This window comes from Asterias amurensis, chromosome 18 (genome assembly GCF_032118995.1).
Source record: "Asterias amurensis chromosome 18, ASM3211899v1".
Lineage (NCBI taxonomy): Eukaryota > Metazoa > Echinodermata > Asteroidea > Forcipulatida > Asteriidae > Asterias > Asterias amurensis.
Genome location: NC_092665.1, coordinates 5556460 through 5578734, shown reverse-complemented (window position 1 = coordinate 5578734; position 22275 = coordinate 5556460). Strand labels below are relative to the sequence as shown.

The window sequence follows — 22275 nt, the reverse complement described above, 5'->3', positions numbered from 1 at the left end:
GTAACCCACATCAGTGTATATGGGTAAAAACACAAAATTAATATTCTTTATCCCCGATGCAAATTTAATATCTATTATACTATTTTTCAAACTTAAACTTATTTTACATGTTGGACAGAGATAGCAAGGAAAGAGTTATACTATATATCAAACTTAAAATTCTTATTTATACTGAAAAAAATAAAGTTGCATCAAACAATTTCAGCAAATATGTGCCAAAAATGTTTTTAAAATCAAAGACAACTTTGCTTGTTTAATAATATTAACCAAAGAAACAAATATCAATTTATAAATACCCCAGACAATCTGAAGCTTGAGTCTAGGGTGATTGACAACTTGGCATGAAACGCCCAATAATGAATAATGTTAATTATTTCTAAGAAGATATTTAAAGATACGTTCATGACATGTGCATTCTTCGCAAACACAATGTACATGCTGTAAATTAAAACTTTTATCAAAACATAAAAATATTCAATGGCGTGAATCACTCGCACTTGAAGGGGGATTCCACGCCACTTTTGAGCACCTTAATTCCGAAACTAATTGGAATTGGCAATTTAAATTAAATGCGCAACAAAACTAATTTCTTAAACGTTAATTCTCGACATGAAATTTTTTTTTTAACTCACCTGGAATTTTTTTTTTGTTTTCCTTTCAAACACAAGAGTATATGCTTACAAACAATAAAACAATTTTTTCAGTAATTGTTTCTCACAATTTATATGTTTAAAAAATATATAAAGTTGTTCGGGGGGCTGACTCCGCCTACCCCTTTTGTGACCTCAATCGAGGCAGACTTTGCCTGCAATGCGTATAGTAAACACACGTGCAAAATACATGTACGTCCAAGTCGCGAGTTGGTACATTTAAAAAAGTGTTTTTCTGCATTAAGCAGCAATACACCTGGTCGGCATTGAAACGTACAAACTCACGACTTGGTCCGTACATGTACTTTGCAATTGTGTTTACTCTACGCATTACAGGCAAAGTCTGCCTCGATTGACGTCACGAACAGCACCCTCTCGGGTCGGGGTCTACTCTTAAATTTGTAAATAACATAAGAACTGATTTTTTTAAACCTTAGTTAACTGTTTATTCACATTCCACTCATCAAAACACATATTAGTGACAAAAGCTTTATTTTGAAAAAATACCACTTCCAGGTGACTTTAATCAATAAACTATCTGCGATGCATTATGTACATTTGGCATTTTCACTTTCAAAATATTTTATTCTTTTGGTGTCCAATGCCACGACCTTTATTCCCAGCTTGACCTCCCCGCCCTCTTTGATTTTCACCACCTTGACCCCCACGACCACCTCTACCTCCTCCTCTCTTTTGTCCTTGACCTCCCTGACCTTGATTCCCACCTCTGTGACCTTGACCTCCTCTGTGACTCTTTCCTCCTCTTCCTCCTCCTCCTCCTCCTCCTCCTCTATGTGGCTCACCAGATACTCCACCAGGCACCGATGTTTGTTGCATATACATCAGCGGTAGAGGGGGGTATGTGGCTTGGGGTACGTTCCCGCCTTTCATACCACCTATCGAAGCGAGATTTGGGCCTTTTGTACTGTCAGTTTCTGCTTCACTTGTTTTTTCTTGACTACATTTTTTCTTATTTTTTGGCTTAGCATTACCTTTTCTGGGACCACTCGGTCTTAGCCAGCCTTGAACTTCCTCCTCAGCCCCGACAAACATAGGGTACTGCACCTTGCTCGGGGTGTCGAGCATCACATGTCGTTTGTCTCTATAAGATGACAATGTTTCCACGAGACTTTTGGATTGATCCAGAACGTCGATCTTGGTGGTACCTTTAGCATGTTGGGTCAGGTCAAGTAGGTCTTGAGTGTGCTCTTCAAGACTGCACTGATACTCCTTGATAAGGGCATCTTTGTTGTTGAGCATCTTCATTCCCTCCTGGCGACACACCTCTATCTCGTTAATCACCTGGTCGCAGCGTTGATTTAGATTCTCCACTGTGGCAAAAAGGACCCCTCTCGACTTCTTGGTGAGCTTGATCAGCCCCTTGGCGAGCTGTAACTCCTTCTGATTGATCTGCTGCCTCCAAGTGTATGCCTCGTCAAGATTGGTACACTTGTGGTCTGGTCTTGGGTGGTCGACCACAGTGCAGTCACGGCATATCAGAAGCTCACAAGTGGAGCAGTAAAACTTCATTTTTTCCTTGTGCAACTCACACATTGTCAACTCACCATCCTCTACTTCGCCCGATTTCGGAGTGCTCTCATTCTCCTCGTCTTCTGGTTCATCCACTTCATCGGCATTCAGGTTGAGTGACTCCAGAAGGCTCTGCAGAGCAAAATTCGTAGTCAGCCCATCTACTCCTTCTGATGGAACAATGGTCACATCACGACACAAGGGACAGACGATTCTAGGTTCGTTGTCGTCCAGGATTTCGTCCAGACATCCCAGACAAAATGTATGCCCACATGTGAGAAGTTTAGGCACAACCAACTTTCCCATACAAATTACACATTCCAGTTGACTGGCAAAGTGGGAAGAAAGAGCAAATTCTACGGACGACATGTTCGATGTTGTACAACTTGCAATTGCACGAATATTGTAAGATAGTATAACAGTGTTTGAATTTTGTTAAAAACGCGCTTATAAAATTGGCGCGCAATGTTGATTTCTTACAAGTTCAAGTTTGCGCTATCGAATTTAATTTGCGCAGTGTATTGCCACAGACCACCAATTGGTGCAAGATATGTGAACAGATTTCCTATGGTACATGTACGAGTAGGATTCTACTCTACTCTACTCACTATATAACTGGTACTCTTCACGTCGCTGTGTTAAGCCAATGCAAAAATAACTGAGTACCAGCCATTGTTCTCTATTATACTGACTGGATAGGACATTGCGCTATGCTGCGTGCATAAACACGCGGCCGAACAATGGCGGCGCAATTCCTTCAAACGGGTAAATTAATGTGCACTTGGTCGAGTTTGAGTCTATCAGTTAAAGTTGTACTTGTGGTAGATTTTCCTCCTAAAGCTTCTGCTGAGGAACTTAACAAAGAGGTCAGGAGAGCGTCGTCTAATTTGCAAATTTTTGTAAATTGAGAATAGAAATAATAATAAGGAGATTATTAATTGATATATTGCTATCGTATTTTTGCTGAAGTTTCCCAGTCAAATGGACCACGCCCATTGATAAGTATGAAAAAGTTTCTGATTGAAATGCAAACAAAGCAAATTAATGATACTGTACATTTTTGTCAATCAAATGCCCTATTAATATTATGACAATGACACATTTCTAAACAAAAACTCGGACGAGAAACTGTATTGGGATTCAGGTACATGTTTTTTTAATTCTTTCAGTTCATTGAGAAACTGACAATAAACCATATAAACTTAAAGACAAAACAAGAGTCGCTCCTATAATTTAAAATTCGAGGGGTTAGGCCTATGCAAACTAAGACTAGAGTACTACATACTCGCTAATATTTAGGGAAAAGGACAAGAAAGATAACAACAATGTGATAATTGAGAGTTGCCTCCATTAAAGCCATTGGACCCTTTCGGTACAGGAAAAAAAAAAGTTCACGGATTTACAAATAACTTACAGGGTTTACAGAAGGTAGTGGTGAAATACTTCTCTTGAAATATTATTCCATGAAATGCTTTACTTTTTGAGAAAACAGTAAAACAATATCAATTCTCGTTAACGAGAATTACGGATTTATTTTAAACACATGTCATGACACGGCGAAACGCGCGGATACAAGGGTGGGTTTTCCCGTTATTTTCTCCCGACTCCGATGACCGATTAAGCCCAAATTTTCACAGGTTTGTTATTTGATATAGAAGTTGTGATACACGAAGTGTGGGCCTTGGACAATACTGTTTACCGAAAGGGTCCAATGGCTTTAACGAATTTAACCCTTTTATTGAAAAACAATCCCAACGCGTGGCAAAACTTCCATAACCTTTTTACTGTTCAGCCAGAAATAAATACTTTTATTTCGGTCACAAATAACGAAGCTGGCCATTTCTGGGACGACTGATCCTCTCAACGAACTTCTATTACTGTACCGTCTTAAATGCTATCGAATTCGTATACTTGTCGCTTTCGGAACCTTTGAATTATTGATGCTATATCATTATGTCAGCCGAACACATTGTCGGAATCCGAGCTTCCCGTCCTCGTCGATTCCAGAAAACCATCGGTAACGGAGTGAAAACAAAAATTGCTCGATAAAATAACAAATACTTGGCCTTTAATAATTATTTCTATGAATGATAGTTTAAATTTCCTGCCTAATATTTGTAACGTTAGATATTATAATAATATGAATCATTACACAAAATGCAAAGGCCTACTTACTTTTATGGAAAGACAATCCATTTGCCGACCCAGTTTTCCCTCCTCCGGCGATTAACAGCCGCGCACACCTTCACCATAAGCATTTTTAGTTTGCTGATCCGATTCCAAAATTTTAAATCCCCAAAATGACAATTAAAAGGACGAAAACTTCTCCCTGTTTGCAGCAACTCCGTTTAAAAGTGTACAACGCTCTTCGTGTGACGAACGGTCTTCACCCGTTTTAAAAAATACGCGCGCGGCCTGCGTTTGGACGCGATGTCCTATCCAGTCAGTATAATAAGGATAAATGGTACCAGCATACACCTTACCATACACATACACGCATGCAGTGTACATGAACATGATGTACACTGCATGCTCTCGTCCGCCGTCGTCGCAAGCAAGCGTCGTCTACAGCTAGTTTTGACGCGGATTTGGTGATTTATGATGCCGATCCGAAACATTGATGGACATCTTTTCTCGGTAAGAAGTTGATTTTGTGCACGGTGGTCTTAACTGGTCACTCTCAAATTGTTAAATAATCAACGTCAATTATTTTATATCAGATACTTAACTTAAAGGAACACGTTGCCTTGGATCGGACGAGTTGGTCTATTAAAAGCGTTTGTAACCGTTTTTTATAAAATGCATATGGTTGGAAAGATGTTTTAAAAGTAGAATACAATGATCCACACAAGTTTGCTTCGAATTTGCGTGATTTTCCTTTTACTGTGCGAACTAACACTAAAAATTTGACTCCCAAAAATGGCCGACCGTGTTAGTTATGGGGCGCCGTTTGTCCATTAATTGTTTGACACTTTTAAGGCATGTTTTTACCATGGTTTACAGCAATTAGATGTAAACCATAGAAACTGTTGCCAAATCCTGTTATGGTTTACATACCAGTAAAGTGTTTAAGTTTGTGATTTACAAACCATGAACATACACAAAACATTTACAAATCGTGGTTCATAAACCAAGAAAATTTACGCATCTTAAAAACATGGTTTAAAAACCATAAAAAATGAAGCATCAAATTCATGGTTTACAAATCATGGTTTATAAACCATGAAAATTGAGACATCTAAAAAATATGGTTTATAAACCATGAAAATTGAAGAATAAAAATCTTGGTTTACAAATCATGGTTTATAAACCATAACAAATGAACCATAAAATCATGGTTTGTGATCATGGTTTATAAACCATGAAAATTGAGACATCTAAAAAATATGGTTTATAAACCATGAAAATTGAAGAATAAAAATCTTGGTTTACAAATCATGGTTTATAAACCATAACAAATGAACCATAAAATCATGGTTTGTGATCATGGTTTGTAAACCATTAAAATCGAGACTTCTTAAAAAACATGGTTTATAAACCATGAAAATCGAGATTTCTTAAAAAACATCTCAAAAACGTTGTTTGTAAACCATAAACAAAATTTGCACTTACAAATCATGGTTTACAAACCATAAAAAATTTGCACTCACAAATCATGGTTTACAAACCATAAAAGTGTGCACTCACAAATCATGGTTTATAAACCATAAAAACGTGCACTCACAAATCATGGTTTACAAACCATAAAAAATGTGCACTCAGAAATCATGGTTTACAAACCATGAAAGTGTGCACTCACAAACCATGGTTTATAAACCTTAAAAAATGCGCACTCGCAAGTCATGGTTAAAAACCATAAATTTGGCACTCACAAATCATGGTTTATAAACCATAAAAACGTGTACTCACAAATCTTGGTTTACAAACCATAAAAAATGTGCACTCAGAAATCATGGTTTACAAACCATAAAAGTGTGTACTCAGAAATCATGGTTTATAAACGCTTCAGGAAATTGGGGGCAGGATCAACAAAAGTATAATTAAACACTCTGTAGCTCGAACTCCTGTTAATCCACTCACATAGGGAGGCAAACTCACTATATTATATACTCTCTTTGGAAAAATAAAAACAATTAAAAGTAAATATAAATAATCTGTATACACAAAAGCACAACTTGAAACAACAAAACCAAAAACAAACACCAGAAATTAGACAAGCAAATAAATAAATAAATAACCAAATTGTTAATTAAAAAATGTAAACAAAAAGTAACAATAAGTAAATGAATAAATAGTTGGAAAGGTACATGTAACAAGAAATATAGCAACAAATAAATCAAAATATGGATGGATAAACAAAAAATAGGTCAATAAATAAACAGACAAATTGATAAAATAACAACGCAAGCAACGAAAAGTTAATCAAACTAACTCCTTTTCTAACATAAATACCTTTACATCAATAAAAGGATGATTAATTATGAATAAAGCAATCAAAACAACAAATCAATTGATAAACAAATAATCAATAAACCAGAAATTAGATAAGCAAATAAATAGTTAAATTAATAAATAACAAAAATATTGATATTTTATTTCTGAGTTACATGCACTCATCCGTCTATCTATCCACTCATTCATTCATTCACCCATATTTTTCCTTTATTATATCCAACTGCAGGTATAAATGTAGAAATCAACCTTCAAGCAGTACTGGACTACCATGAAATAATGCAACTACTCCTCCGCCCACTAGCCTTTTGTCAAGGCCTTCGTGGCTTAGACACTAGTTTGGTATAGCCGTGATTCGAAGCGCCTGGAAGGGGATATTTGCAGGCTGGTCAAACCTTCCAGTCATTTTGAATGCGGATCTATGAAGCAATGAAGGCTACAGTCCCCCTGGTGGTACACAAGAGTATCAGACCAGTTGTCAGTAAAAGTTCTCATGCATACTGCATAGTCTCTACAGCTTTTAAATATTGTGGGACAGAAACCTCATTTCATATTTGGGGAAAACAGCAAAAGTATAAACAAAAATCACATACCCATGTCAAAATGTTACTTTTGACATGAATACTACAAAATACAGTATGTTCAAGTTGCAGTTAATGTTAAAAAATGTTTATTTTGTACTTATGTAAAACGCGTTTAAAAAACTCAATCATATTATGCGCCTTGAACACCCAGCAGGGTGGATATGTGCGCATTTTAAGTCTTATTATTACTATTATTATTATTATTTAAAGGCAGTGGACACTATTGGATAATTACTCAAAACAATTATTAGCATAAAACCTTTCTTGGTGGCGAGTAATGGGGAGAGGTTGATAGTATAAAACATTGTGAGAAATGGCTTCCTCTGATGTGCCTTAGTTTTTGAGAAAAAAAGGTTTGTTATTTTATGCATATGTTGAGATACACCAACTGTGAAGGCTAGTCTTTGACAATTACCAATAGTCTCCACTGCCTTTAAATAATGATAGTCCATTATACTATAATGTATGTTACATGAAACAGTTTCCTAGCTACTTACTAGACCATTTTTATATTATTTGGATGTTGATATCAATGACCAAATGTCATGGTTGAAAATAATAATAATAAAGCATGCAAAAACATTCAATGTAACTTTTAAAGGCACTGGACACCTTTGGTAACCAGTCTTCTCACTTGGTGTATGTCAACATAATGCACACAAAAACAAACCTGTGAAAATTTGAACTCAATCGGTTGTTGAAGTTGCTTGAATTCAATAAATATTTGAGTGAGAAATTTTTGTTCGTCTCACAAAGTACGTTATTTCAGAGGGAGCCATTTCTCACAATGTTTTATACTATCAACAGCTCAGCGTTACCTGTTACCAAGTTAATTACCAATAGTGTTCAGTGCCTTTAATAAGGGAATAAAAGGGTAGCGACAGGTTGTTACGTGTGATCGGCTCGGGCGAGGGTCTTGAGCGCATGGCAATGACCCTGCAAGGTTTAAACGGACATTTAAGAAAGAGTCACTACTTTTTTATTCCGAATCATAAATGCCCTTTTGTTAGAAAACATTACAAAAATACAATTACAGACACTTTGACCGTTTAAAATTTGAGTTTTGAAATATTTTTTTCAAAACCTTTGTGGAGAGTCTGTTGTGCGTGGGTTGTGTGTACGCGCGCAAGCTTAGAAATAGATTATGTGCGCGCACTTAGAAGTAGATTACGCGCTGTTTCTAATAGCTATGAATTGCATTTTGCGTGATAATCTTGTGCAGAGGCCAGCCAGTTATAAACACTGGTCATTATCAACCATTTAAACACCCCCATGTGACGCGCTCTCCACCAATAGGAGTAGAGAAACTGTCTGAGGTATTTATGAATGCTTTTTAAATCTCTTTTCCATACAATGCTTTTCATAGTATCATTGTGTTATTAACATCTCAAAATCTTGTTATGCCTCTCTAGTAGAAAGTAATTAGTGACAGAAACCTGCATTATGTGACATTCAAGAGATGTGCCCTGTAACCCTGCGGTGAACATGTGAATTAAACATGGCAGGAGATTTAAGTTTGTAGCAAGTGATGGTCTTTTGCCATTGTTCAACAGTGGCTGTCAATCTTTAGCTACCATGGAATTGCAACAAAATGTTGGTAAACACACTTGCTTGGCAAACAAATTACTTCTCACAAACTGTTGTTTAAAATGTTCAATACGTTTTCACACAAAAACGGTTTTTGGGATACATAACTTTGAGTGAGCAATGAATGCTCACCCATAATAGGACCTTGGTCAGACAATTTTCTCACAAGAAAAAGGTTCAAGTTCAAAACAATTTCAAAGTTGGAAGCACTTTCTATTATTATGACAGATTTCTGTTAAATGCATAGAGCTATATATATTGATGTGACTAGAGCGCTAACACCCCATTATACATGCAGTTAAGTTTTGAAGCCATGTGGGCGCATCAAATGTTCATGTACAAACGAATACAAAAAAGCTTGATATTTTGTACGGCAATTGTACGGCTATTTGCATGATAGTGCATTTGTTATTTTCTATGTGTCATCGAACCATAAGATGCAGCAAAAGTAAACGCACAATCTGCTGATGAGCGTCCAAACTGCGAGCGTCATTTGCGTAATGTTTAAAAGGCATGTATACTATTTTAAGTTTTCGTAGCGCAGACAGACGCTAATGGGCAGTTGCGTACGAAAGCGCACACGCCAAAAAAAAAAAAAAAAAGCGTCAATGTGAATTAAAATCGTGTCATAGTCATGCAACACATCAGACATGTCTGTGCCCAGGGTGGCTTCAAAACACAGAGCAAGTTAGCGCTATATAAATTTAGATTATTATTATTATTAATATTATTATTCAATATGTATAGCTCTATGGTTAAACGCAACCTTTAAATTTGTTTTTTATGTGATTATTTGACATTAATATGTGGAACTCAGTTTTGTAATTGCGATGGATTTTTTCAATAAACCTGTTTTATATTAAATTGAATTAATTTTGTCGACTTTAATTTGCATTGCATTGATTAAGGTTCTTCCTCTTTAATGCTTTATTCTGGCCCTATGCTTCAGCACTGTGTAGGATTCTGTCCCTATGCTTTAGCACTGTGTAAGATTCTGGCCCTATGCTTTAGCATTGAGTAGGATTCTGGCCCTATGCTTTAGCATTGAGTAGGATTCTGGCCCTATGCTTAAGCATTGTGTAGGATTCTGGCCCTATGCTTAAGCACTGTGTAGGATTCTGGCCCTATGCTTTAGCATTGAGTAGGATTCTTGCCCTATGCTTAAGCATTGAGTAGGATTCTGGCCCCATGTTTTCGCACTGTGTAGGATTCCGTCCCTATGCTTTAGCACTGTGTAGGATTCTGTCCCTATGCTTAAAGGAACACGTTGCCTTGGATCGGACGAGTTGGTCAAAACAAAAGCGTTTGTAACCGTTTTGTATATAATGCATATAGTTGAAAAGATGTTTTAAAAGTAGAATACAATGATCCACACAAGTTTGCCTTGAAATTGCGTGGTTTTCCTTCTACTGTGAGAACTAACACGGTCGGCCATTTATGGGAGTCAAAATTTTGAGTAGGATTCTGGCCCTATGCTTCAGCACTGTGTAGGATTCTTCCCCTATGTTTCAGCATTGTGTAGGAACTAGGATTCTTCCCCTATGCTTTAGCACTGTGTAGATTCTGGCCCTATTGCTTTAACATTGTGTAGGATTCTGTCCCTATGCTTTAGCATTGAGTAGCATTCTCTGACACTTTCGTCATAAAAACTCATGCTATTCTGCAATGATCCATGATTAACAAGGCAGAGGGCGCCCTATCTAGCCCTCCGTTGGTTTTAGCAATCGTTGGTTTTAGCAATCATTGGTTTTGTACAACCATGGTTTTTGTACAGTACTATATGGAGTAGAGCAGAAAGCACAGAGGTCAATCAGTAGAGTAGAATCCTACTTCGCCTGTGTGGTAAAATTTTTGTTAACATATCTTGCAGGGTATACAGACCACTCAAAGCACGGGTTAAGGCATTGGGCACCATTGGTAATTACTCAAAATAATTGTAAGCATACAAATGTACTTGGTATTGGTAACAAGCTAGCAATGGAGAGCTGTTGATAGTATAAAACATTGTGAGAAACGGCTCCCTCTGAAGTGACGTCCCAGCAAACATAATAACGTGCCCTGAACGTCGCTACGACGTTATTTGAATGTTTGGAGAACGTTTTTATTTAACGTTGTACGGACGGATAAGTGTGGAGTTTTGTCAACGTCTAGATAACGTCGCGTCATGACGTGATATAATAACGTTGTGAAAACGTTAAAACTTCACGTTTTGATAAAGTTATTTCTGAACGTGATTGTGACGTATTTATATAACGTCTTCAACAGGAAAAACCCAACGTTATAAAAACGTTATTAAATGCTTTAAATAAATGTAAATTTATCACAAAAAATCAAGACACATGCATACCAAAAGTGCTTTTGGCTCTCTTAACATTTTTAATTGAATGCAAATCATTTCATAGAAAAGACAGCAAAACTTTAAAGCATGGTTATATATAACTCAAAATGCGTGGTATAATAAAAATGGAAAAGTTGGAGATTTACAGTTAAATGGTCTGTACACGTTTGGCAATGACTCTACAAATTCAAGGCAATAAAAAACAACTGTAGTGTCAGAAGTTCAGCAGCTTTAGGTAGTGTAATGTATTTTGAGAAACGTTTAACTTTGAAGTTCTCCGGTTATAGAAAAAATAGCTCACTTTTTATTCCCCAAAATTTAGATCTAAGAAATATTCTTCCTGTGTGGAAATAATCGTCCCGTTTTTTTTCCCGGTGAAATCTCAAAAACACAAACATCTTTTGAAGTGAAATATTCACAGAGGGTTAGTTTTATTGTATTTATCTACATGTATATAATATTATATTATACAGAGGGTTAGTTTTATTGTATTTATCTACATGTATATATTATATTATATACACATACAGTAGGTTCCATACCATTGTTACTGAAACTCACTGCTTGTTCAAATCTAGTTGTAGATACATCGTACCATAAAAAATAACCTGTGAAATTTCATGTGGGAAGAATTTATAGTTTGCAATTTGAATACCAAATCTGAGAAACGTTTCTGGCAGAAACACTCATCAGCTTCAAAATGTTTTTCCAAAACCACATTACTTCAAAGTGAACTGTTTCTCAAAATGTTTCTTACCAGGTAATTTTATTGCCAAATGTATACCAACCCTTTGAAAACAAACGTTTTTAAAGTTAACTTTAAATAAAGTTCCAATTGTCTTTAGATTTCAAAAGTAAAAATACAGTGCAATTTTAATGAATATCCACACAAAATGTTTTTTTTTCTTTTTACATTCCCATAGGGACTATCTAGTGAAAAATGCGTGGATCACAAACTGAATTTGCCATCAGAGCCCCTCTATAACACATAACTATCTCGCAAGCTAGCCTCGAAATTGCGTGTTTTTTCTTTAACTTTGCGAACTAACATGGTCAGCCATTTATGGGAGTCACATTTAACTCCCATAAATGGCCGACCGTGTAATAGTCGACGAGGTAAATGGAAAACCGTGCAATTTCGAGGCTAACTTGTGTCGATCATTGTATTCTACTTTTAAAACATCTTTCCAGCCATATGCATTTTATATAAAAACGGTTACAAATGCTTTTATCGGGTTGATGACCACTGTAAAGAACAATGAAAAACCACTGTCACGATATATATCTTGAAGAAACTCCTTTAATGTCTGTTACTGGTCATCACTGGTATCAGAATCACGTTACATCAACCATTATCAAAACATTAAGTACTTGTCAATCTTTAAACTATGTACTTACTTACTTTACTGAAGATGTAATGCAATAAACTCAAACTTACTTCCAACAAATAACTAAATTAAATATACTGATCTCTAAATCTGGTTCAAAATGGTTCAAAGAATAAACTTCATAAAACAAACACCTTTAAGTGCATACACAATAACTCCTTTCAACAGGTGTTCAACCTACAATCATTACAATCTTGTCCCTGCAGTAAATGATCAAGGCATAGCTAATTAAATATTCACAAGAAAAATAGGTGTTCTTGCCTACAGCTACTTAAGTATGCACAAGAAAAATAGGTGTTCTTGCCTACAGCTACTTAAGTATGCACAAGAAAAGTAGGTGTTCTTGCCTACTGATCTCACTTCCTGCCCTACTGCAACACCACCCAATAAACAACTTCAGAGCCACTGGGCTCACACTGTGTCTAGTATAGGAAGATCTTGAACCTCCAATAACCAATGGTCTTTGGCTACCAATATTTTCTATACATGGAGTTCGGTCAAAGTACTGGTTAACAATACTTCCAAACTAAAATCTGAAAGAACATTACAGTTCTTTCCAACAAATACTTCAAACAGAAACTAGTAATGAATGTCTATATTACAAATAAAGTACACTTTAACACTTGAAAGCAAACTTAGAAAAGTGATACCTTAGCAAATAAAAGTAACCTTTAACTACTAAATAAAGTCCAAGCAGTATTTAAAGAAAGCAATTTCACTTCATCTAAATCAAATCATTATCACTGTCCATTATGACTTAACAACGGAAACTCTAAAATACATTTCAACTGTCTTCCAAGTCTGAAACAAATCCTTTCTTGATCTTGTAACCTTGGAGTGAAAACTCCCAACTGTCTTCAAGTGACATTGTCTTGATCAAGTTCATAACACAAATCAAATAATGAAGTTCAATAATCTAGATAGTTCTATTAAAAAGCACAATGGAATTAATAAAGAAAATAAAATCAACATACCTGTAAAAAATAATGAAAAACCACTGTCACGATATATATCTTGAAGAAACTCCTTTAATGTCTGTTACTGGTCATCACTGGTATCAGAATGCCCAGACCAACATCCTGTCTAGAGTATCTCTGCTGATGTGGCAATCTTGGACTGATCCATTAATTCTAAAGGTAGGGTCAAAGTTCTATTACAAAATAAAAGGGGGGGGGGCAATTAACACTGATAATCCACACACCTCTCTACACTTGGAAGGTGTATCAGTTTTGCCATCTCTACAGTAGTTTTCAAAAAAAACTAAGCACATTAATTTCCACAAACATTCGAATTTGATATCTAGACCTCATAAATTAGATTTTGAAGTCCCGAAATCAAGCATCTGAAAGCACACAACTCAGTGTGACAAGTGTTTTTTTCCGTTTTTATCTCGCAACTTCGACGACCAATTGAGTTCAAATGTTCACAGGTTTATTATTTTGCGCATAAGTATAAAAAAGATACATATAAGTATAACACCTGCCAAGTGAGTTGTTATTGACAACCCAGTCTTCAATTTATCAGGGATGATTCATGACTAAAAAACTTTCAACTACAGGTTTTTAGCAATATCACGTCAGAAATAGTTTTGTTTTGTTAAGATCCAGCCGAACCCTATTTCATACATGGAGGTACAAACATCCACTTTGAACCATTGAACTTACATACCCAATTTTGTGTTAGCCCTTCGTGATCTATTCCGACAGCAATGCGCAACCCCAGGCTGCAATTTGCACATTACGCGAGCAATTACGTAGATTGTGCTATCAAAATTAACACACCGAGCAATGTAACGAAAATGAGCGCCTTCACCGTTTTTGCGTTCAACAGTACATGTAATGGAAAATCCCTATCATGTTGTGCACATCAGCAATCCGTGACCTCGAACACGTCAGCTTAAATACAACATCGTTCCCAGTGGCAAATGATATGTACGTTTACATTGATCTCGTGGTCGGTTGTATGCGGGTTGTTACCTCCGGGCAAAACATTGTTTTGTAATAGGGCTGACGAAGTTTGCCCTACCAGGTAGATTCACTCGGCCCCAGCGGCCAGTCTATCCAGGACTGCTGGGATGGGCTAATCGCTTGCACAGAATCTTGTTCAGGAAGTACGTCATGCGTACAGTGCATAGAAATATGGTGCAGCGTGAGTGTGATGCATGATGGGACTGCGCATTATTAAACCAATGACAGTGATGATACGTTTGCCCATCCCACAGCGCCTTTGGTTAAAGCAAGGCGCTGGGGACGAGCGAACCAGGCAGAGTCCATTGGTCCTGATCGTTATCAACATAATAGGGCATTCACTCGTCCCCAGCGCTTGCCTTTAAAGACCCTGAAGTCACTGGTGGTAATTGTAAAAGACCAGTCTTCGCATTTTTGGTGTATCTCAACATATTATGCATAAAATAACAAACCTTTGGAAATTTGAGCTAAATTGGTCGTAGCGGTTGCGAGACAATAATGAAAGAAAAATAAACCCTTGTTGCACGAATTAGCTGTGTGCTTTCGGATGCTTGATTTCGATACCTCAAATTCTAAGTCTGAGGTCTCGTGGAAAAATACTTCTTTCTCGAAAACTACGTTACTTCAGAGAGGGAGCCGTTTCTCTCAATGTTTTATACTACCAACAGCTCCGCATTACTGGTTACCAAGTATGTTTTATGCTAATAATTATTTTGAGTGATTACCAATAGTGTCCACTGTCTTTAACCAAAGGGGCTGGGGTGGCCAAACGTATCAAGCACGCTCATTGGTCTACCCCGAAAATGCTTAGTCCCACCATGCATCACACTCACACTGCAACATAGAAATACACTGCACACATGACGTACTTCCTTGGCAAGAATCTGACCATGTTCCTGGTTAGCCTGGCTGCTGGGACCAAGTGATAGCTAGGGTTAATCAGTACATGTTAATTAAACCATACAAAAAACACCATGATGCCAAACTGATGGAACCCGTCAATGTATTTCATGTGAAGAACAAAGCAATTACAGTTATTTGACCCATATAGGCCGACTACTGCTAAAATCCAAACCTACAGTCTGACATCACAATCAAAGTTACATAAAACAAATTCACCTTGAAAATAATGTTACAATTATTAAATAAACTGTTATCACATTTGAGCCTGAGCTACATTGATAATGTGCACTTTGTCGCCCAGCATGTCATTTCACTAGTGTTTGTTTGCTGGTTTGTGGGGGTGTCGTGGCCGAGCGGTTAAGAGCACCGAATTCAAGCTCTGCTGATTTTGTATTCAGCAGAGTGTGTGTTCGATTCCCAGTCGTGACACTTGTGTCCCTGAGCAAGACACTTAACTATTATTGCTTCTCTCCACCAACGGGCAAGTGGGGACCTGTGAGGGCAGAGATGTTTTTTTGTTTTATACTATCAACAGCTCTCCATTTTTTGTAAGTTTCATGCGTACAATTATTTTGAGTAATATTACCAGTGTGACGAGTGCATTTAATGTGTATATAGCTCAATTCAAACCATGATTTAAAGATGCTAACATTGCAGATCATATCGTGTGATAAATAGAAAGAAAGTATTTCCGCCATGAGATTCTGAAGTCATAGTAGAAAAGTTTAAAGGTTTGGGTACTTTATGTAGGACTCGAAACACAATGTCTATATAGATTTTTATTCATTGTTATACACGGTTTGAGAACAATGACAGTACAAAGCTTCACTAGAAAAATGATTTGCTTATGGTGCTGTTGTTTTTGTGAGACATTAATAAAACAATGCACGAAAATAATGTTAGTCTGTACAACGTAACAGTTCCGGTACCATAACTGGTAATTACGTCGTACAAGATAAAATAAACATTTTCGTGACATTGTTTTACTCGTTTCTCAAAAACTATACATCATCACAGTAGGTACAACTTTAAGGGAAGCTTTCTACTATCATTATCTTCAAACCATGTAAGTTTAATAACAAGACCTGGCTGAGGCCACCGACACTGCCCTTCAGTGTGCCAACTATAACTGGAGGAATAGCAATATAAGCAGCATATAGACACGAGAAGAAGAAGAACAAGTCAGTGAATATTGTGCTTTGAGTCCTACAAAAGGTCTGCATTGTAATTGCAAAAACATCTCTACTGGGTTATAAACACGAAGTAGCTATAGGTATATGAGATACACACTGGCTATTGCAGATTCTACTCACATGGGGCTTGCCCTCGGGGAGGGGAAGCTCTTGTACACATTATGGGGACAACCCTCATGCTATAAGTAAACTGCTCACAAGAAGTTAGAAAACTTTTTTTCAATCAAGTGTATTTTTATACATTATTTCTCTATTTGTATTAAATTATATATCAATGCAAAGCTGAAGTGTTCCTCTTTAAAATTATATCACATTTGCAGTGATGACATGCTGCTGAACATGGCCACATGAGTGACAAAGAAACAGAGTCACAATCAAATGTGCCAAAATTATCCAAAGATTTACACTTTTTTGTAGTTCAAGCAAGCGAGGCAACTTACTGATCTTAATCCACTTTATATTGAGACAAGAAATTCAGTAATGAGTCTTGCGAATACCAAAACACGGTGTTTCAAGAGATGGAGGGTAAAGGTGTGGGGTGTTCTCACTGGTGCACATCTTTGTGTAAACCATTCATGGTTCTGAAGCGTGACCGGTTTGATTATTGATCTACCTATCGACTGTTTATAGTACAGATAACGGTAATTTTGGCACACTTGATTTGTGACTTTATCATTATCATTATGTAGCCAATGTAAGCAATAATTATGTCATCATTGCAAATGTGGTGTCATTTTAAAGAAGAACAAATCAGCTTTATGTTGATATATAACGTAATACAAACAGAGTAATAAATTTGCTCTCTAATCCTACCCTTTCATGTCTCCCTGCATTGTTGTCGAACACATACTTTCACACTTGTATGGTCCAGTAACCCATCCTTTTATTCTAAAAATCCTTTGTCCTCACCACTTCACTACTATTGGTCCATAGCCACTTATTTGTCTCTGAAATAGAAACTTTCATTGGCTGTTATTTTCCCGCTTCATTCTGGATCAAATTCCGTAATCCCTTTCCCCCTCTCTTTTTCTATAAATGGATGTTTACGTATTTGTTTGTAATTGTTTTATGCCTCTGAAGAAGGTCCGGATTGGATCGAAAGCTAAGGCCATCTACCCTATTCATTACATAATACAAACAGAGTAATAAATGATAAATATATGATTGAAAAAAGTTTCCTAACTTTTTGTGAGCAGTTTATATAAGGCCAACATTGAGATCAATATTCATTACTAAAAACTTGACCCAACAACATGCATCTCATGCATCTCTTTTAGGTCGAATGCGCTCTACTAAGAGCGCCGCCAACGGTGGCACATAAAGACATCCCATTATGATAAACGCCATGTCATAGTTTCCAGTCATATCGTAAATCAGACCTAGAGAAAGAAATGACAAAGAGATTGGTTTTCAGATATGATGTAGTCTTGGCCCAAGACTATGGTGCTTGATATTGGATAGTGTAACTACCCGCAGTTGTAAATCGCCAAAGCGCGTCCGCCACAGTATGATTTAGTTTACTGGACGGCTTGAAATCTAGACTACACTGCACTGCCAGTATAGTCTATATTATCCATTGTGGTGTTTCTGCTCTCGGTATTTCTTCTGTTTGTTAGTATTGTGTCAAAATGGTCGAACCGAAGTACAGAAAAAAACGTGTAAAGGCAGTAGACACTATTGGTAATAACTAAAAATAATTATAAGCATAAAACTTTACTTGCTAACGAGTAATGGGGAGAGGTTGATAGCATAAAACATTGTGAGAAACGGCTCCCTCTGAAGTGACGTAGTTTTCGAGAAAGAGGTAATTTTCCGCGAATTTGTTTTCGAGACCTCAGGTTTAGAATTTGAGGTCTCGAAATCAAGAATCTGAAAGCAAACTACGTGTGACAAGGCTGTTTTTTCTTTCGTTATTATCTCGCAACTTCGACGACAAATTGAGCTCAAATTTTCACAGCTGGTTTGCTATTTTATGCATATTATGTTGATAAACACCAAGTGAGAAGACTGGTCTTTGACAATTACCAATAGTGTCCAGTGTCATTAACAATAAATCAAATCAAAATCAAGTCAAATCAAAACAGTTATTTATTTCTAAATACCTGGAACGAATCCGCCGGAGAAGGTTAGAATACAGATGCAAGACACTCGGTTCCAATTAACTCTCTGGTGTAGACGTCAACCAATGAACTAATGGAACCATTGAAGCTCACATAGATAGCGGTAATTACAAGAACCAACCAGTACGATTTCAACCACATATCAGTGACTAAGCAAATAGCACAACCTATCGAAAGTATGAGCAATGCAGGTCGCAACTTCACAAAATCTCTATCCACGAGAAACCCCAAGATGATCTTAGACACAAGTTTCGCTACACCTGCAACTGTTGAAAATACAACAGCGTCAGTTAATGTGAAACCTTTCATCGCAACGTGATCTACGAAGTATATACACCAAAAAGTGTCGGTCAAGTTTAAACAAACATAGATCGTTGTTGGTAGCCAAAACGACAACTGGAAACAAACAGAAAAACCTATCCAGCCGTTTGCAGACGTTGATGTTTTGTTCACAGTTGTACTCAGGTGGGATTCGAACAAACGACCATTGCAATTCTAAAGCAGTGTCATACCAACTAGTTGCCATGACACTCTTTTATCATATGCCTGTGATTTTTTCACAGAACTCGGGTAACCCAAATCGGTGTATTTTAATATCTATTATACTATTTTTCAAACTTAAACTTATTTTACATGTTGCATAAAACAAACTCAGAAAATTATGAAAGAAAACTATTCTTTTTTAATACTTTTAATGCAAAGACAGATACAGCAAGGAAAGAGTTACTTTATTAAGAAAAGAGTTATATTATATCAAACTTAAAATTCTTATTTATACTGAAATAATTAAAGCTGCATCAAACAATTTCAGCAAATATGTGCCAAAAATGTTTTTAAAATCAAAGACAACTTTGCTTGTTTAATAATATTAACCAAAGAAACAAATATCAATTGATAAATACCCCAGACAATCTGAAGCTTGAGTCTAGGGTGATTGACAGCTTGGCATGAAACGCCCAATAATGAATAATGTTAATTATTTCTAAGAAGATATTTAAAAGATACGTTCATGACATGTGCATTCTTCGCAAACACAATGTACATGCTGTAAATTAAAACTTTTAACAAAACATAAAAATATTCAACGGCGCGAATCACTCGCACTTGAAGGGGGTTTCCACGCCACTTTTGAGCACCTTAATTCCGAAACTAATTGGAATTGGCAATTTAAATTAAATGCGCAACAAAACTAATTTCTTAAACGTTAATTCTCGACATGAAATTTTTTTTTTAACTCACCTGGAATTTTTTTTTTTTGTTCCTTTCAAACACAAGAGTATATGCTTACGAACAATAAAACAATTTTTTTAGTAATTGTTTCTCACAATTTATATGTTTAAAAAATATATAAAGTTGTTCGGGGGGCTGACTCCGCCTACCCCTTTTGTGACCTCAATCGAGGCAGACTTTGCCTGCAATGCGTATAGTAAACACACGTGCAAAATACATGTACGTCCAAGTCGCGAGTTGGTACATTTAAAAAAGTGTTTTTCTGCATTAAGCAGCAATACACCTGGTCGGCATTGAAACGTACAAACTCACGACTTGGTCCGTACATGTACTTTGCAATTGTGTTTACTCTACGCATTACAGGCAAAGTCTGCCTCGATTGACGTCGCGAACAGCACCCTCTCGGGTCGAGGTCTACTCTTAAATTTGTAAATAACATAAGAACTGATTTTTTTTAAACCTTAGTTAACTGTTTGTTTATTCACATTCCACTCATCAAAACACATATTAGTGACAAAAGCTTTATTTTGAAAAAATACCACTTCCAGGTGACTTTAATCAATAAACTATCTGCGATGCATTATGTACATTTGGCATTTTCACTTTCAAAATATTTTATTCTTTTGGTGCAGTGTCTTAGCCAGGAATTTGGAAAGTGGGAGTGCAAACTGAAAAAGTGGGAGTGCAACCTAAAATCACTAGAAAAATAGAAACGTGTGCGTAGCCCACAATACGAGCGCGCACCGCCAAGTCTGTCTCACCCCCCCCCCCCCCCCCCCCTCTTAAGGGCCCTGGAAGCTCTGGCTACTGTATGTGCTCTCTGGTGGTTTGATGCATTTCTGGTACCTATTTCTGTGATAAGTAAACTATTTTGATTTAATTTGTGTATTGTTTTGAACTTGAAAATGAGAGCCTTTAAAGCACAGATATTGTAAAGGTGATCGACGTCTGCTATTTAACTCTATAGCCCTTTTCACACTACAGAGCCATTTCCCGGGAAATAAACTCCCGGGAAAATCCCGGGAGTTTTTAACCCCACCGCCACCCCAGCAACCGTTCTCACTATCCCAATTTGGTAACTCCCGGGAGTACTATTTCCCAGGAATATGCACGGTCGTTTCACACTTATGATCAAACCCCAGGAAATGTGGTAAACAGGTCAGCCCATGCGGAAGTTACAATGTTTGTGGACGGAAGTCCGTTCCCATAATGCCACGCGGCCGGCTGCAAAAACCTTGCCACATGCGACCCAAAATGGCTGCACATAAATTGTGTATTTGCGTGTTGTTATATATATTATAATATATTGTGTGATTACGGCGGAGAAGAAGCCTTGCAGTTCGGGGAAGACGTCGCTGACGTCTTGTCAGGAGAAGACGATTGCTGTGACAGTGTTTTAAAGACATGCGGTATAACAATCGGATGGAATTTGTCGTGCGATTGACGGGTTTCATGGCACTTGCTGAAGTATTGGTCAAAGGTCAATCTGGTCTACCATGAAGAGCGGCCACTGGTGGTGGGAGCAAGTTGCTATTAGAAAAAGCGAAAGGGAGCTTTCTACTCTGCGACAGTTTTTTTCTTTCTTTTGAGAACTGTAATTGAATGGACTTTTGTGTCCGTGTTTTACCCAGAGGTTTTGTATTGGCGTTCATCTCAATTTTTGCCTGTTCACACTATAGTTATTTCCCGGGAAATTCCCGGGAACTTTTGGTTGATCTGTTCACACTACAAAAATACTCCCGGGAATTTCCCGGAAAATGATGTTTTCCCAGGAAAAAATTCACCCTGCTCAGGGGCAGGGTTAAGGGAATCAACCCTGGGGTAAGGCCTAGACATTTTCTGAATGGCATTTTCGAAGGATTGCATAATAACGTCCATGATGTTAGGGCCAAGATAATTAAAGGTTTTATAGAAAAAAACACCGCATGGTCGATTTTGCACAATCTGACAATAGCAGTAGAAAGCAGACGAAGCAATCTTCCCTTCCAACATCAACAGTGCTGTTTTCCCATCGTGCAAAAAAAGAACACTGAATAGGCTTTAACCCTATATTGGCCAGCATTTTTTTCATGGCTTCATAACGACTTTTAAATGTATGTTTCTTCTAAAAAGAAATGTTTGCAAGAGAACACTTATGCAATAGAAAATATTTAGGCCTTGAAAAACAAAACTAGTATCCTACCGACCTAAAGTCTTTTTTACCCAAGGTTTTCAGTTTTTTTGCAATGGGCAGGGGTCCGTTCATACCCAGCACCACGCAGGCAGTCAGCCAATTTTGAGAAAACTTTCCCGTGTCTTGTAGGCCTATGCCCATCTAGCTGTTTTTGGACTGC

At 37.1% G+C, this 22275-nt stretch overlaps 1 protein-coding gene and 1 pseudogene across 1 annotated transcript; one reads left to right on the top strand and one right to left on the bottom strand.

The window, feature by feature from the left end:
• LOC139950945 (alkaline phosphatase-like) overlaps positions 1-22275 on the top strand; it is a 446069-nt pseudogene that overhangs the window by 168541 nt on the left and 255253 nt on the right.
• On the bottom strand, positions 519-2588 carry LOC139950296 (tripartite motif-containing protein 2-like). The gene has a single exon (XM_071948915.1). The coding sequence runs from the start codon at positions 2547-2549 to the stop codon at positions 1224-1226; it is 1326 nt and encodes a 441-aa protein (XP_071805016.1). The 5' UTR covers positions 2550-2588; the 3' UTR covers positions 519-1223.